General features: G+C 46.9%; 1 protein-coding gene across 2 annotated transcripts; it reads right to left on the minus strand.

Annotated features, from left to right (window-relative positions):
- Window positions 1–458: 458 nt before the first annotated feature.
- Window positions 459–16,306, minus strand: LOC308383993 (uncharacterized protein). 2 transcript variants are annotated; one of them, XM_080862278.1, is made up of 6 exons: window positions 16,084–16,303; window positions 13,266–13,610; window positions 12,732–12,845; window positions 11,854–12,195; window positions 9,698–9,758; window positions 459–2,955 (listed from the first exon to the last, which is right to left on the minus strand). In XM_080862278.1, exons 1-6 carry the CDS (start codon window positions 16,142–16,144, stop codon window positions 2,892–2,894), a joined length of 987 nt encoding a protein of 328 aa, XP_080718404.1. In that variant the 5' UTR covers window positions 16,145–16,303; the 3' UTR covers window positions 459–2,891. The 2 variants fall into 2 exon arrangements, with proteins under 2 accessions (XP_080718404.1, XP_080718403.1); XM_080862277.1 differs by lacking the exon at window positions 459–2,955 and adding an exon at window positions 7,030–7,348 and having other exon boundaries at window positions 16,084–16,306.

Below are 16,306 nucleotides of genomic sequence, written 5' to 3' on the forward strand. Positions count from 1 at the left end.
GTTTGTTTGCATCCAACCAGAACCAGACCGTGCAGTTCTTATTCCTGTTCATAAGCTGATTGTTCAAACATGAAGCTCTTTGACGTTGTATAAAAACTGAAACGACACTTTACAGCTGACTGTGATGTTTTAAATGGAGCTGGTTCCTCGAGGCGCGTCCGACAGCATGAGGGGAAACTTGGTTTTGTCATATTTTCTTTGTTTTGTTAAGGGTGTATCCATCCCATGATACAGACACATACAGTTTAAACGATGTTTAATGTTAATCAAAACTTCTAAGATCCAGGTTGAATAAAACAGCATTAGGTGTGTGATTTCACTCTGCTCCACACACCTGCGTGCTCCAATCAGAGACACCAGAGGAACAGGTGATGAATGTGATGGGGAATGATAGGTTTGTAGCATAAACCTATTCGCTGGAACGTTAAGGACAATCTGCTACGCAGCAAAAAGCAAGACTCAAGGCACCAAAGTTCTCTGGTTCACTCATGCATGAGGGAGATCTGGCTGGAGCCAAGTGTCGTCCCACCACTTGACCTCCGTCAGACTCTCAGCCAGACTCCCCAGAGCACTCCTTTTATTGTGGTGACATGAATATGCATTGGGTCATTAACATATAACATCTTACATAGGTATACATGTGAACAAAGAATACTGTGTGTGTGAGGTCAAGATGTGACCCTGTGAAGACTCCCCAAAGCTGGTGCCAGGAGTCTAACAGGTCCATCTAAACAAAAGGCTCTTACACTCAAACAGATATACATGTGTTTGCTATACCATATATCAAGAAAAGATAAAACCTCTCCTAGGGGGTGTGATCTATGCCAGAACACACTCTGTAGAGGAGTGAACGCACTCCCCTCTTCATGCTACACAGAGTTGTTACAGACCTCCTAGGATGAGACATTCTTTCAATCTACAATTGATTATACACTTCTAAGCATATATGAGTAAATGTTTCTAAGCATAAATGACAATCAACAATACAAAACCTAACATTCCCCCCTTTATTGACCTTTATGCTAGAAAAGTTTCCAGTTATGAATACCTCATGTCTGACAGTTTCAATGCCAACATTGTTATACTCAGCATACGTCAAATCACCCTAAATCACTGTAAAAGTACAGAGTTTAACAAAGGTATTAGCGGATATCCCATTCCCCATTGATCTCATCTCATGGCAAACTGCATCCTACAAACAAACAAAGAAATTGTTAATTTAATAGTGAAAATAAGAAGATAACATTTTCAAAAACATCCCATCTTGGTGATGCTTCCTCCGGGTGTGCAATCACATGTCTCTCTGCAGAGTGGTTTGAGTTCTGCAGGGTGTCATAAATGTCTCTTCCAGTTGTTTCCATCACTGTCCATAGGACCAGAGTCCAAATGTATGTAGAATAGACATTCAAACATACCAGTTAGTTTTGTTGTTTGTCAACATGGGTCTCAGCTATTTCCAAAGCTGCAGACCTCATAGGAAACTGCTGTTATCACCACCATAGCTTCTGGTTCCTGTGCTTTTCACAGAATCATGATGTCATCCTTAGACTCCTTCCAACGCTGCTGAAGGTTTAAGGCAGAGCATGTCGTACACCTTAGTTGTCTTCCTCAGCGTCAACATTGAATCTTTCATTGTATTTAAAATCTTGCTGTGGGAAGTCTCCTCTTGATCTCCTGGAAGCTCAGTAGCACAGCTCTCTGTGTGATGTCTGCTGTGCTGAAGATGATCTCTGATCCTCCTGAAGTCTCTCTCCTGGCCTCAGCTCCCATCTTGTGGACGATCCTCTCAGGCACTCCTTTTCGTCATGGATAGTCCTGATTTTGGGCCTGCTGGATCTGTCTCAAAACATTCAGGGCGTCAGTCATGTTTGATGAATGTGCGTCTTCTTTATGTAAATGCAGCATGTGTTGTTGAAGAGGACACAAAGTCCCCTTTCTCTGCTAATATCATAGAGTAGTTCTTCCCTGAGAGTTGGTCCAGGAACATATATAGTGTGGGGTATGTTGCCGTGCTGGGTAGATGGGAACAGACATAATAGTCTGTATTTGCCGATTCTGCTTTTGTTCTGTCGTGGATATAACGGTACCAGGCATTATTCATCCATGGAGGGATGTGGTCTTGCATCATGTCTCTTAGGTGAGAGTTGTCATGTGTCCATCCTCTCTGCCTTCCTCCTGGTTCAGCTGATTCCGGCACCAGCTGGGGTCCTGTAAAGGTGAGCGTCGTAGTCAAGGTAACCAAGAGGGTCCACCTTCCCATGGTTGCACACAGGTGCGTCACGCCTCGCATTTGGTTGCCCTAGAGTTGATCAGAGGCTGGAGGTTGAAGTGCGAGCTTACCCTACGGGGGCTCAATCAGCACTCCCCCCTCACCACTGAAACAACCAAGTGTGAGATTTCTCTATTGTGCTGTCTTGGGGGTGCCGGGGTTTCCTGGGACCTCGACCTCTTTGCAGTGGCTCTGATAAATCCAGGAGGGTCTCTCGCTATTTTGCAGGCAGTTGAAATGGTCCTTGCTGTGGCTCCAAGGTCTGATCTCATGATGGGCCCCAACCAGCTTGACCTTTGACCTCAACCACTGCCTGGGCTGTCCGCTATGCCTGGAATGTTTCTCGCGTCTCACTGCTGCACCTGTATTTCAGAAAAACTTCTATTTGGAGAGCATGTCAACAATCATCAAACCACATTCTTTAGTTCAGTGAACTTCACTTATAGGCCATCAAAGCCTCATCTGAACATGTAAATAAACGGTTAATCACACAACTCACTGCAACAATAATAGTAAACATTGTTTAGTGTTAATTCTGGACCCCACCACTTGACGCATGGACACTCTCATGCGTCAACTCATCAAACTCAGATTCCTGTCTGAAAGAAAAAGGGTAGCCAGATCATGTCCCAGGCAACAGCAGGGCATCTCCTCCCCTGGAGCAGCACCACCCTGGACCTATAATCCTGCAATAAAAATGTTAGTGTGTTTTGCATATTAAAAGTCACAAGGAGAAATCAAATAAGGAACAATACACAAAAAGACATGAATACTAAGACTGCTGGGCCAACATGGCCCAGGATCATGACATCAACCCCCCCCCCCCCCCCCCCCCCCCAAGGGCCGGCTCCCGACAGCCCAAACCCGAGAACCAAAACACAAGACAAACAGAACAACCCACCCAGGGCGGGAGGCGGGGGACCCGGACGGAGGGAACAAAACCAAACAAAGACGAGGAGCATGAACCAAAACTGAGCCCACAAAGACACAAAAACAGTTCAAAACAGGGAGGCAAATGTCCAAAGAGGTCAGAAGGTCAACCTGGGGGGCGACAGCACAAAAGTTCACAATTCAGCTGTTCCGGGGCCGGAAAAAGTGGCAGTGGCCGGCAGAACAGATCCGGAGGCCGGCCGCGTGGAAGACGGCGGCGGCTACAGAGCGGGTCCGGAGGCCGGCCGCGTGGAAGACGGCGGCAGCTACAGAGCGGGTCCGGAGGCCGGCCGCGTGGAAGACGGCAGCGGCTACAGAGCGGGTCCGGAGGCCGGCCGCGTGGAAGGCAACGGCGGCAATGACGTAGAGACAGGTCAGGGGGCCGACCGTGCGGAAGGCAACGGCGGCGACTCAGGCGAAGGCGGTCTTGGGGCCGACGGCGATGACGTCTGGCTAGAGGCCCAGAAACTGGCCGACGATGCCGAGGTACCGGATGTACTTTGGACAGGGGTGTAACAACCAGGCGTGGAGGATGAAGGCTCGGAGGCCGGACCAGGCGTGGCAGAAGCAGAGGCTGCGGCTGGACCAGACGACGCAGAAGTAGATGGTGGCTGGACGGGCTCCCCGGGCCCTCCAGCTGACGTGGCTCGAGGCTGAACGGGCCCCTCGGACCCTCCAGCGGAGACAGGAGGCTGAATGGGCCCCTCGGACCCTCCAGCGGAGACAGGAGGCTGAACGGGCCCCTCGGACCCTCCAGCCGACGTGGCGTGAGGCTGAACGGGCCCCTCGGACCCTCCAGCGGAGACAGGAGGCTGAACGGGCCCCTCGGACCCTCCAGCTGACGTGGCGTGAGGCTGAACGGGCCCCTCGGACCCTCCAGCGGAGACAGGAGGCTGAACGGGCCTCTCGGACCCTCCAGCTGACGTGGCGTGAGGCTGGACGGGACCCTCGGACCCTCCAGCTGATGTGGCGTGAAGTGGTGTGCCTGCTGCAGGGTGCTGGAGTGGCACACCCAGGCATTCAGCTACAGATGCAGGATGAGCAGTTATGGAGACCCCTGGCAAAACAGAGAGCTGAGCAGGGGGCTGAGCCGTTACCCTGGCAGAAGAAAGATGCCGCTGACTCTCTGGGGAATTTAATGTAACATCACACGGTTCATTTCCCACCAGATCACCCCTGAAAACATTATTCATTTGGTCACCGTCTGGTTCAGAACCCAGAACAGACATGTCCATGGCAGTCTGGGAGAAAGTGGTGTCGCAGCCAAGTACTAGGTGTGTGTTCCTTTCAGAGGTCTGCCTGTCATTGTCCAAATTCATATTCTCGTTTTCCTTCACAAACATAAAGTCAGAGTCTTTATTCTCAGTATTTGGTTCTTTTAACTCAGAAGCAGAAAAACACAAACTCAGATTGGCTGCCTCACCCTCACCAGAATTACATTGATTAATCTTGAACACACAGGCAGCATCTACCCCATAATATTGCCCAGAGTCAGTAACAGTCTCTGCACCATCTCTAGCGGAAATCTCGCCATTCCTAGCAAGCAAGTTAACTGTTATGGACAAACCCTGTTCGAAAAGTGGACCCCCAAGGCTCTCAGCACAGTTTATTTCCTCTGTCACAGGAAGACAACGTGACGTTTCTTCAGTGTCCACCTGTGACAGGGTTTCAGTCACCAAAGGGGCTAGTTCGACCACATGAGCTGCATTTATAACTGAACCGTTCCTAGAAACATGATTAATCAGTTCACGGCTAGGTTCCTGGACATCCATTAAGTCGGCACAACTGGTCAAACAAGACACATACGCGCTCATTTTGCAGTCATGTGGTGGACTTGTAACCTCATCGGTGTCTGTGCTTACACACACAGTAGTTACACTTCCTTCTGATGGGACGGCTGGCACTAGGTTAACGGCAAGAGTCTGAATAAACTCTTCTGTGATTGGTTTGACAGAGCCATTAGCTTTAGCAGTGACCACATTAGTCACAAACAAATCAAAAGTGATGCTGTCAGAGGGGATTGAAGCCTCATTATGCTCTGACTGACAGGAATCATGCGGCTCGGCCTGGTATTTCGCAGTCTCAGGCCTGCATTCCCCAGCTAGCCCCCCCACCAGAAGCTGACTTAGACAGAGACTCTGAGTCATCTATGAATGGAGGTGCCGCTAACACAGTGTCTAATAGAGCTGTGGCTGCCAGTGGTGGTGCAGACTGTGAGCTTACTATATCAGTAGTACTCCCAACCAACACCCCATCCTGAAATGATTTAGAAGAATCAAAAGAACATGGTTCCAAATTTACGCAAACTGACGGTAAAACATGACCATTAGAGACAGTATCGGAGGCCCAGATCTCAGCTTCAGCATTCCCTGCACCCTGAGGGGTGCTGGAGCTACATGGTTCAGACATGTGTGCCCCATCTTCTTCCGGGGGGCACAATTCACTCTTAGAGTTCAGAGCATAGACCACATTGCCATTACTGTTCTCTTGACCTGGAACACAAAACTCAGGTGAATTGTGCTTGTTGAGTACAGGAGTGAGAGCATCACTCAGAGATCGCTTTGAATTGTTCTCCTCTGGTTTACACAATTCATAACAAGTAGATGAGTCACAAGATGGATGAGCTAAGGAACAGTCAAGTTGATCACCGGGTACAGACAGGGTGTCATTATTAAAGTCACACCGCTCATGACCAGAGGTTATATCACCACCCTTCACACCAAACATGAGTTCGTGATCAATACTTTCATCGTTTAGCAAGAGAATGGGTGGTGTTGAGGAGCACTGGGTCGCTATCGCTCCTCCAGCACATGTAGAAATTGTCTTTATCTCTGGAGCGTCTGCGAACCCTTCATGACAGTCACATTCCAGCAACTCAGGAAGACTTTGAGGCGAAAGATTGTCACTAACCTCTATTATTAACGGAGTCCGAGAGGAAACGAGAGTTCCACCAACCTCCAGCTGCTGCATGGTGCTGCGGCGACGTGGATGTCGCCTCTTCCTTGAGGAAACCACTGAGGCTGAAGCATTGGCTGTTGGGGAAGTGAGGGGTGGCAGACCCTGGCAGCTCCGAGGGCCCCCGAGAGCCAGGCGTGTTCCCCGAAAGATGTGCTGACAATCGGGGGTGAGCCACGGCATTCCCCGGAGCTCCTCCTCTACGTGGGTGCAAGCTGCTTGCTGCCGCTCACAGAGGCCGGCCTCCATGATTTCCGTAGTAGGTCTTTCTGAACAACTAAACACAGTTCTGTCGGCTTTGGAGCACAATTCCGCTATAGTTTCCGGCCCCGGCAAATCAATGCTCATCTCCCTCTTCTCCATAGAAGGATCGTGAGGCACAAAAACACAGTCACTCACCGGAGTTAGCGCGGTGCAACAGCGGCGCCGGCGCCGCTTCTTTCTGGTAGCTGGTGCCATGGACGCTGATGCCACCAAAGCAGAGGGTGACGTAGCGGCAATCTCATCCTCTGCCCATATCCTCGCTAAAGGCGAGGCAGGGGAAGTGAAGTCCGAGCGGGGTGGAGAGGGCGAGCGGCTGGTAGGCGATGCAACAGGTGTGAGTTCCTCCTCCAGAATGAGCCAGGGCTTCCACCGGAGCTCGTCCTCCCGATAAGCCCGTAACACCTGCTGCCGCTCTTCCTCACCAAAGTCTATGGCCTCCGTCATCTCTGTGTGCTGCGCCGTGTGGCCAGACCGCGGTGAAGACCCGGAAGCCGATGAGGCGCGAGCGGATGGTGTGACGGTGGTGAGCCTCACCGTTCCGACCCTAACTGCGTCTGGCTCGCGAAGCAGCGGGGAAACAGGACAACAGCAGGGCTCTGGCGGCGCAGCCCGCACACTGGGCAGCTGCGGCTGCGGACGGAGTTGGAGAGCGGTGACGAGAAAGTCAACGATCAGCGGGTGTAGTGCCTCCCATAACCAGGGAAATACAGACGCGCATACTCCCACTTGGCGGGCTAACTCCTCCCGTTCCTCCACTCCGGAACACTGCAGCCATTTGCTACATAGCGACTCCACCGTCTGGATGATCCCACTCTCTTGTGTCGCTGGGTCCGGCATGGTCGCGTCGTACTGTCACGGTCGCAGTGGCAGACCGTGTGGAGAGTGTGTTGAGGACCCAGGTGCGAACACAAGTGAGGATACGGGAGTGCACTTAAACAAAAGCGAGCCTTTTATTGTGGCTGATGATCACGAAAGAAACAAACAAGAATGAGGGCAGCACAAGAGCAGGAACTAAACAAACCTAAACTGGGAACAATCTATGCTATGGCTGGGGATACAAAAGACTGGGCATGGAAACACGGAGGGTGGGAACACAGACGACGCGACACAGACTACATGAAACACAGAGACTAAATACACAAGAGGGATGATCAGGGGAAGTGGCCACCCATGGGAGCACAGCTGACACAGATAAACATAACAAGACATGGCAGGAGTAAACAACACTGACGGGAGACTGTCAAAGTAAAACAGGAAGTACACAGAGGTGCAGACCGGAGGAGAGAGAGAGCACGGGCATAGTGGGCTGGGGAAACATGGAATGAAACACAAGGAGGGGAGACGAGGGCTCTCAGATACATAGAGGGGCACACAGGGGATAAAAGTCACAAGGGGAAATCAAATAAGGAACAATACACAAAAAGACATGAATACTAAGACTGCTGGGCCAACATGGCCCAGGATCATGACAATATTAAGCCCGCAGGTTCCCCTCAGGATCCTTTTCCTCCACAATTTTTAAAATAATTTTTCCTAGTATAGAGCAGTATGTCCTTGACATTATTAACAGCAGTCTGACTTCTGGTGTGGTTCCTGCAAATTTCAAAACCTGGCCTTGATCACACAGTTTTAGCTAATTATAGGCTTGTTTCCAAGCTGCCTTTACTTTCCAAGGTTTTAGAGAAATTGTTTTTAGTCAACTGAAAGATTTTCTAGATGATAATGGCATCTTTGAGGTTTTTCAGTCAGGTTTTAAAACCCTTCATAGCACAGAATCTGCATTATTAAGGGTTTGTGGGGTGGCTGTAGCTCAGGCGGTAGAGCAGGTCATCTACTGATTGGAAGGTTGGTGATTCAATTCCTGGCTTCTTCTAGTCTGCATGCCAAATATCCTTGGGCAAGATACTAACCCCAAATTGCAGCATCCCACAGGGCTCAATTTTAGGGCCACTGCTCTATTTACTGTATTTATTGCCTCTGGGTTCCATCTTTAGAAGGCATGGGATCTCATTTCATTGTTATGCCAAATTTATTTGCCACTCAAGCAGATGGATGGCATCTCCGTAAAACCTCTCATGACATTCCTAGATGACATTAAAACTTGGTTGGCTCTGAACATTTTTAAATTTTAATGACAAGAAAACAGAAGTGATGGTGTTTGGACCCAGTGGTCCCTGTGAGTCGTCCTCTGTGATTTGGGACGCCTGGAAGTCTATTTTAAACCTGTTGTTTGGTTTTACCACCATTCACCAGTGTGTGAATGGGTGGATGACTGGATGTGTAAAGCGCTTTGGGGTCCTTAGGGACTAGTAAAGTGCTATACAAATACAGGCCATTTACCATTTGCCATTTAAGTTGGACAGTTATTTTAAATTGGACGACCAAATTTGCTTTGCTTAGGCTGCTTCCCCCGCGACCCAGCCTCGGATAAAGCGGATGAAGATGGATGGATGGATGGACAACCAAATTAGAGCAGTGGTGAAGTCTAGTTTTTATTATTTAAGGCAACTGGCAGCAGTAAAATCTTTTCTTTCTAGGAAGCACTTTGAAACAGTGATCCATGCTTTTATTTCTTCCCGCCTGGACGACTGTAACTCACTCTATGTGGGGGTCAGTCAGTTGTTGCTCTCGGGTCTGCAGCAGGTTCAAAATGCGGCTGCACGACTCCTAACAGGAACTTGTAAAAGAGAGCATATAAGCCCTGTCTTAGCCTCACTGCACTGGCTGCCTGTGTCTTTTAGAGTTCATTTTAAAATTCTCATGTTTGTTTTTAAATGCTTTTACAATCTTGCCCCGCCTTACCTCTCTGAGCTTCTTCATCCCCACATACCCTGTCGGTCTCTCAGGTCAGCTGACCAGCTGCTCCTGGAGGTACCGAGATCCAGGAGGAAGCTCAGAGGGGACAGGGCCTTCTCTATCGTGGTTTCAAAATTATGGAATAATTTGCCCTGCACGTTAGAGAAGCCTCTTAACTGTCCACTTTTAAATCACGTCTTAAAACCACTTTTATTCTTTGGCTTTTAAACTCAGTGAGACTTAGTTTCTCTAATGAATTATTTTACTTTGTATTTTATTTGGCTTTTATTTATATCTTATGTCATTTTGTTATTTAGTTCCAATGTACAGAACTTTGTGTCAGCTGTGATTGTTTCAAAGTGTTTTTTAAGTAAATATGATGATGATGATGTGAACATGTGTCCACAGAGGGGAAGGAGTCAAACATCATGACTGTGAGAATCATTCATGACAAACCTTCAGATAAACTCACTGAACACTTACTTTTCTTCAGTGTCGAGGGTTCTCCTCTCAGACAAGCCTGTGATGATTTTCCACCAGGTCTCTGCAGAGGACAAACACAGCAGTGACATCATCAACATGAGAGTGATGAAGAACAGCTGAGGTCAGATCCATAATCTCAGGTGGAAACACACACTTCGGCTGTGTCCCAATTCAGGGTCTGCAGCCTTAAAGGCCACATTTTAAGGCCGATTACATCAGAAACGCGACGAAGGCTGTCCCAATTCAAAGGCTGCTCGAAATGCGTCCTTCATTGCCCTGAATTTTAAGGATGGGTCTGTGTATCCTTCGTTGCCCACCATAGCCCAGACTTCATAGCGCGCCGGTGGGTGTGGATAATTTTGCCGGAAAAAAAACGTGCATGGCTGAAGCAGGGCGGCCGAAGAGTAAACTTTCAAAAGTAAGTACTGAATATTATGTCACTTATTTATGTGCAAATGTTTAATAATGAAGAACATTAAAACATTGCTGTTGGCCACATGTCGGCAAAGTTATGTGACATTAGTGATGTTTGTGGGGCAACCGTAGCTCAGGGGGTTGGGAAGCGTATCTGTAACCGGAAGGTCGCCGGTTCGATCCCCGGGCTCTCTGTCCTGGTCGTTGTGTCCTTGGGCAAGACACTTTACCCTACCGCCTACTGGTGCTGGCCAGAGGGGCCGATGGCGCGATATGGCAGCCTCGCTTCTGTCAGTCTGCCCCAGGGCAGCTGTGGCTACAACCGTAGCTGCCTCCACCAGTGTGTGAATGCGAGAGTGAATGAATAGTGGCTTTGGGTGCCTTGAAAAGCGCTATATAAATCCAATCCATTATTATTATTTGTACTAACTTGGTTTTAAAGCCTTTACTTTAAAATATACGCCGTTCAATAGTCGACCTTAATCTTACAGAGAATGTGATGATTTTGTGGATAATTAAAGTCATATATCCACAAACACATCAAGCTGAAAGTGTGGAGCCTGTGGAGACGGCTTATGGTTGAGAAATGAACATTCAATGCACGGGCGACAGATCTGGTTGACATTCCTGCTGTCAGCATGCCAATTGCACGCTCCCTCATTGCTTGTGGCATCTGTGGCATTTTGCTGTGAGACAAAACTGCACATTCCAGGGTGGCCTTTTGTTGTGGGCAGTCTGAGGTACACCTGTGCACTACTCATGATGTCAGATCAGCATCCTGATGTGGCACACCTGTGAGGTGGGATGGATTATCTCAATATAGCAGATGTGCCCACTACCACACATTTGGACTGATTTGTGACCACTGTTTGGGAGGGATGGTTATATTGTGTATCTGGAATGAATTTTAGGTCTCTACGTCCATCCCATGGGGAATGGGAGCAGTAACAAAGGTGCTGCGTTTATATTTTTGTTGAGTGTATATTATAATAATCTGACAATAACTATAATATTGGCCAAATTATATTTACATTACCAAAGTGAAATGACTTTAGTCTCATGAACAACATTAACTAATTGTTATTTACTAGCTTAAACTGACTGTTCAGTACAGAAATGAAGCCCAACTATCATGTTTTACAGTCCCGTGGTCTCAGCCACAGATATTCAACTGATCAAAGTGATGTCATTAAAAAAATGAATGAACAAAAAATATTTTTTCTCCTTCATTTCTTTCAAACAATGCTGTATGAAACGTTTCTCGTGGTTAGTATCATGGTTGCTAGGCAACCTGAGCAGCATGATGAAGGCCAGACCGTCCCATTTCACAAGCCTCTCACTTCCGGCTTTAGCGGTCTTTGAGTACGTGGCCCTTGTGACCCGTTAGGGCTGCGTACTCTAAGGCTGCAGACCCTGAATTGGGACACAGCCGTCCTCCTTCATCTTACCCAGCATCCTTCACTCACTCACTCTGATCCGTTTTCTGTGTACCTCTCCACTTCCTGTGTTTCCTTCACAATAAATGCAGCAACCAAACAGATTCTAAAGTGTTTCTGTGAATGTCAGTGACTGATCAGAGTCTGTGAGAAGTTCGGCATAATATTAATAATAGTAATAATATCACAGGTGCGTGCAGGTTAATGTGGATGAGCAGTGTTATGACGGTGACTGTGTGTGACTGCAGTGACACTTCATTTTCTGTTTGTCTCAGCTCAGTCTACCTCACAGTCTGTCATACTGACCTTTGACCCACAGCGCCACTACTGTCACTTTAATGGGTTTTCCATCCTGGCCGTAGACGACAAACAAGTAAACACCTCCATCATCACAGCGAGGCTTCATCAGAGTCAGGGTGAAGTCTCCTTCAGTCAGCTGATCCATCTGTACACGACCTTTATAAACAGGACCAGACTCGAGCTTCCACTGACCCGTCTGATCCTTCACACACTCACAGATCTCTCCATGTTCAGGTTGTTCACGTGTCCACTTCACTCTGACAGCAGCAGGCGGAACTTCACTCTTATCCCAGAGCAGTTTGATATACTCCGCCCCCTCTGTCACCTTCTCTGCTTTCAGCATGGAGACTGAGAGAAGAGAGCAGAGCTGTGACACTGAACATGAGCTCACTTGTTACAGTACCTGTGTGAGCCTGAAACAATGAGCTGATACATTCACCTCCATCATGTAAAAAGGCTGTTACCATGACAACACCTCAGCTGTCTCTATGGATTACACACTGACAGCTGCCATCCATCAGCGTAACAGTCTGTGACTAAAGGTCACACAGACTACATATTTTAACAGAAAGTTCACATTTAGTTTAAAATGAGCTCTTATTTTGTTATTTTTCTTTGTGTTCTGTGTTTTTTTTTTTTTATTTTGAAAGCTTCCTGTGTTCTTCCACACACCTCTGCGCTTAACATAGTTCAGAGGTGTGTGGACAGCTGATGGAACATCCTCAGCATCATCAGTTATTAGTTTCAGGGATGTTTGGAACCTGCTGCTGTTTGTGGCTGATTCCAGATCAGCAGTTTAAGGACGTGTGAGGTAAAAGGTTGCAGACATCAGCATTAACATACTGGAGGTGAAGGTCAGTGAAGTTACTGTGTCACACACTAACCTGCTCTGTTCTTTACTTTATTATTTGCATGGTACACGAGGGCACCAAAGATAACAGCCAGGAGGAGCACAGGAACCACGAATGCCACAACTATGGGCCAGCGGGGAGGAGGTTCTGTAACACAAACACAAGATCATCCAACATGTTCAATGACATGATTACATGAATCTGTTATTAATATTTTACCTGTGTTACTCAGAGCATCATCAGGTTACTCTGTGGTAAGAACTGAACCACAGGCCGCAGGGTTCAGACACTGTAAAACTCTCTGAGTTTAAACTCTGAGGTTTCGGCCTCACAGAGTGATGTTAGTTTAAAGTTAATGAGGTTCAGTCTGAGCACAAACACACATAAAAGACTAAAGGTCTGTGAAACCAGATGACCTCAGAGCACACACCTTATTATTAGAGCAGATAGGAACCTCTGTGACAGAAACACTCACATCTCACTTTACTTTAACTGAACATGTTCATGCATGAAGTCTGTGTGGACCTCAGGACCTCTGCAGTTGACCTCTGACCTTTGTCCACTCACCTGAGACCTTCAGCTGCACATGGATCTCCTTCAGATTGTCTCCAGTCTTGCGGGCGGTGCAGGTATAGGTTCCACTGTCAGAGACTGTGGGGTTCCTCAGAGTGAGGCTGAGGTCTCCAGTCTGCAGAGCGGTGGCTCTCATTGATGTTCGACCGAGGTAACGAAGGTTTTGGTTTGTAAGATCGTCACTGCTCTGCACACGCTTGTGGACCATTGGGATCGTGAACTCATCACGGTTCCACACCACAGCTGTGGAGTCACTGGAAACATCAGCTGGTACCTGACAGGGCAGCAGGACAAACTCCGCTCCCTCATACACCTGCACCCTAGATGCATGCTGGGAAACTGAGGAGAGAAAGAAACAGCTTTCAGCAGTTATGTGAGCTTTGTGTTGGACATGAACACAGAACCAGCAGAGTGGCCTTTTTAACCTGTTTGGACTCAAACCTGAACACTCAGTCAAACAACACTCAGACCACGTTACATGAAACACACTGATGATGATGATGTTCCTTGAAGCAGAATCTGTGAGCTCCATTAAGCCCACACATTTTAGTCATATGATGCAGTCATGTGACCAATTAAACTAAGATAGTGGAGGGCATTATACAGCAGTTGTTTTGTTTGACAGCCCTGTTAAAGATTAATATTAGTCTGTACGTGCTCCAGAGAGCTTTTCTTCAAATTCTTTAATTCTCACTCACTTTTGCAACTTTGTACTTTTGTGTTACTTGCAGAAACAACTCCACCTCATTGTTAGTCCATTTAAAAAACTCGGTGCTTTTCAAAGAGACTTTTCAACAGTCGCAAAGTAAATAAACGGCAGACAGAAATGAGGCAGGCCTAATCTTCTTGCGTTTCACGCATGCGCAGTACTGGAACATAAGCGCTTTCAATGTGGACGCGCAACTCTGTGAAAACGACTGAAAACGCTAGTGTGGATGCAGAGCGTTTTCAGTAGTGATGGTGAGATGAAGCCTCATGATGAACTGAAGCTTTCCATCCAATTGGTCGACTCATGGTTCGAAGCATTGTGATGATTCATTTGCTCTACTGCGCCATCAAGTGGACAATTCAAGTGAAGCGGGCTCTTTGATTATAATGATGTGTAAACCTTATGTACATCTGGATAATGACACAATAGTGTTTGGTGCTTCACTTTTTAATAAACTAAAAGACAGAAATCAGATTATAGGATGTGTAGTGTTGTTTATTTATATTTTGGTGTTTATCATTTGTGATATTTATTACTGTGTGCATACTTTATTAGGAGAGACAAAATTAAAAAAAAAAAAAACCATCTCTTCCTTGCTGGTTCCATCGAAGAAGAAATGCACAAGTAACTATGTAGCACGTACGTAATCCAATTCCACAACACGGTGTGATGGGGAATCAGCTGTTTTCCTGCCCATGTTATTTCGAATCTGGCGCGAACCGGTGAACCAGTCCCTGAATCAGTCACGTGGTACGGACTGCCTGCGAGGCCTCGAACGTCACTGCCTACGTAATCAAAGCAAGCCTCGATACGCGCTTCAGAAAAACGCCCCCGCGATTACCCGACGCACGATTCGAAGCTTCGACACACAGGACACATCACTAGTTTTCAGACGAAAACGCTGTTTTCAAATCTATCCGGGCTAGTGTGGACGTAGCCTTAGTCTAAGGAGCATGGAAAGAAAAGTGGCTGGACTTCTTTACGTTTCTTGTGACCGACATCTGTTTGACCTCGGCTTGTTTGATTAGGTAGAGGATCATTAGGGGGTCCATGTCCCTCTTGGGGGGACACTCCCCTAGGGCTTAAATCTGGGACCCTCGACCAATTGATCGTAGAACTGAAGAAGCTTCTTGGATGACAGGTGAAATGTCTTCAAGCAACTTAAAGAAGTCCAGTCTCTCCCAAGCTCCTTAGATTCAGTGGGCTGGTTTCAGTCATTATGCCAATCCACTGTTTATAAGGTTGGGGAAATCTGCAGTCAGCTGAGACCGAAGACGTCACCTGGATCAGTGATGAAATGTTTCTCCCACTGAAAAGATCCAGATGAACAGAATCAACCTTTTGGGATTTACCTACATGGATCATTGAGAATAAGAACAAGACAAATTTGTTATTAATAATTACTGACTGATTTAAAATGTCCTTAAATTATTTTCCAGTATATTTCTAAACCCTGAACAATCCATTCATTCAGCTAACCTGCATTCATATTTAAACTAATTTGGTTCTGTACTTCAGATTTATAGTAACTATTTAAAACAACCATAACTTCACTAAACCATAAATGCAGTAAACCACTGTAAAAACTAAAATTTGAGATTCTCCAAACTTGTTTCTGTTTCTTGTCAGTGTGGCTCAGCTTACAGTCCTGTTACCAAACAAGTTTTATTGACAGTCCTGATCTGTGGATTCTTGTCACGCATCACTGACAGACAGACACGCGGAAGCATCCTGCCCTCAGCATGCGCACTAACTTTGTCAAAAACTGCATCAATCTTAGTAATAATATGATCTATTTTACGGCAAAATACGGAAGTTTGTTCAAATTTAATGTTTACGGCACAGCAGAGTCTCAGCTGCTCGTTATTCGAGGTTTGTGTGTCGAGTGTCAGCGCGATTACGTTCAGACACGTCAAAATGAAAGTAAACTTAAGATGACTCCATTGAATCCATTTCCCTGTCTCACCTTTACCTGTGTGCCTACATTTACTCTACACTGTCACGCTGACTTTCAAAGACACTGCAGTAAAGTACACAGTGTAAAACTCCCCACATCTCTCCCCGCAACCAGCAGGTTTATTCACATAGGTACGCGCAGCTTACCTGTACAGTCCAGATGTCGCAACAAACAGAAGAGAAACACAGAGAACGGTGATTTTAACATCCTCTCCTTCTCTTCTGCGACACTTTAACTGTTTTAGTTTCCTGGTCAAACTTTCTTTGCTGATAAAGGACATCAGCAGCTATTTAGAGCTGGTACGTTCACCTCAGAGTTTTCTTAGTGGCACTCCCTCCACCTGTAAAAGGTGCTGTGCAGAAGTCGTTG

The sequence above is a fragment of the Rhamphochromis sp. 'chilingali' genome, assembly GCF_963969265.1.
Source record: "Rhamphochromis sp. 'chilingali' genome assembly, chromosome: 17".
In the NCBI taxonomy this organism is placed as follows: domain Eukaryota; kingdom Metazoa; phylum Chordata; class Actinopteri; order Cichliformes; family Cichlidae; genus Rhamphochromis; species Rhamphochromis sp. 'chilingali'.

Excerpts from the sequence above, each read along its gene's own strand:
- LOC308383993 (XM_080862277.1), bottom strand. The coding sequence starts at position 16,144 with ATGTTAAAATCACCGTTCTCTGTGTTTCTCTTCTGTTTGTTGCGACAT. Across the intron at positions 12,846-13,265 it reads TGTGCAGCTGAAGGTCTCAG|AACCTCCTCCCCGCTGGCCC; the intron begins GTGAGTGGACAA and ends TTTGTGTTACAG. Across the intron at positions 12,196-12,731 it reads TAAAGTAAAGAACAGAGCAG|TCTCCATGCTGAAAGCAGAG; the intron begins GTTAGTGTGTGA and ends CTCTTCTCTCAG.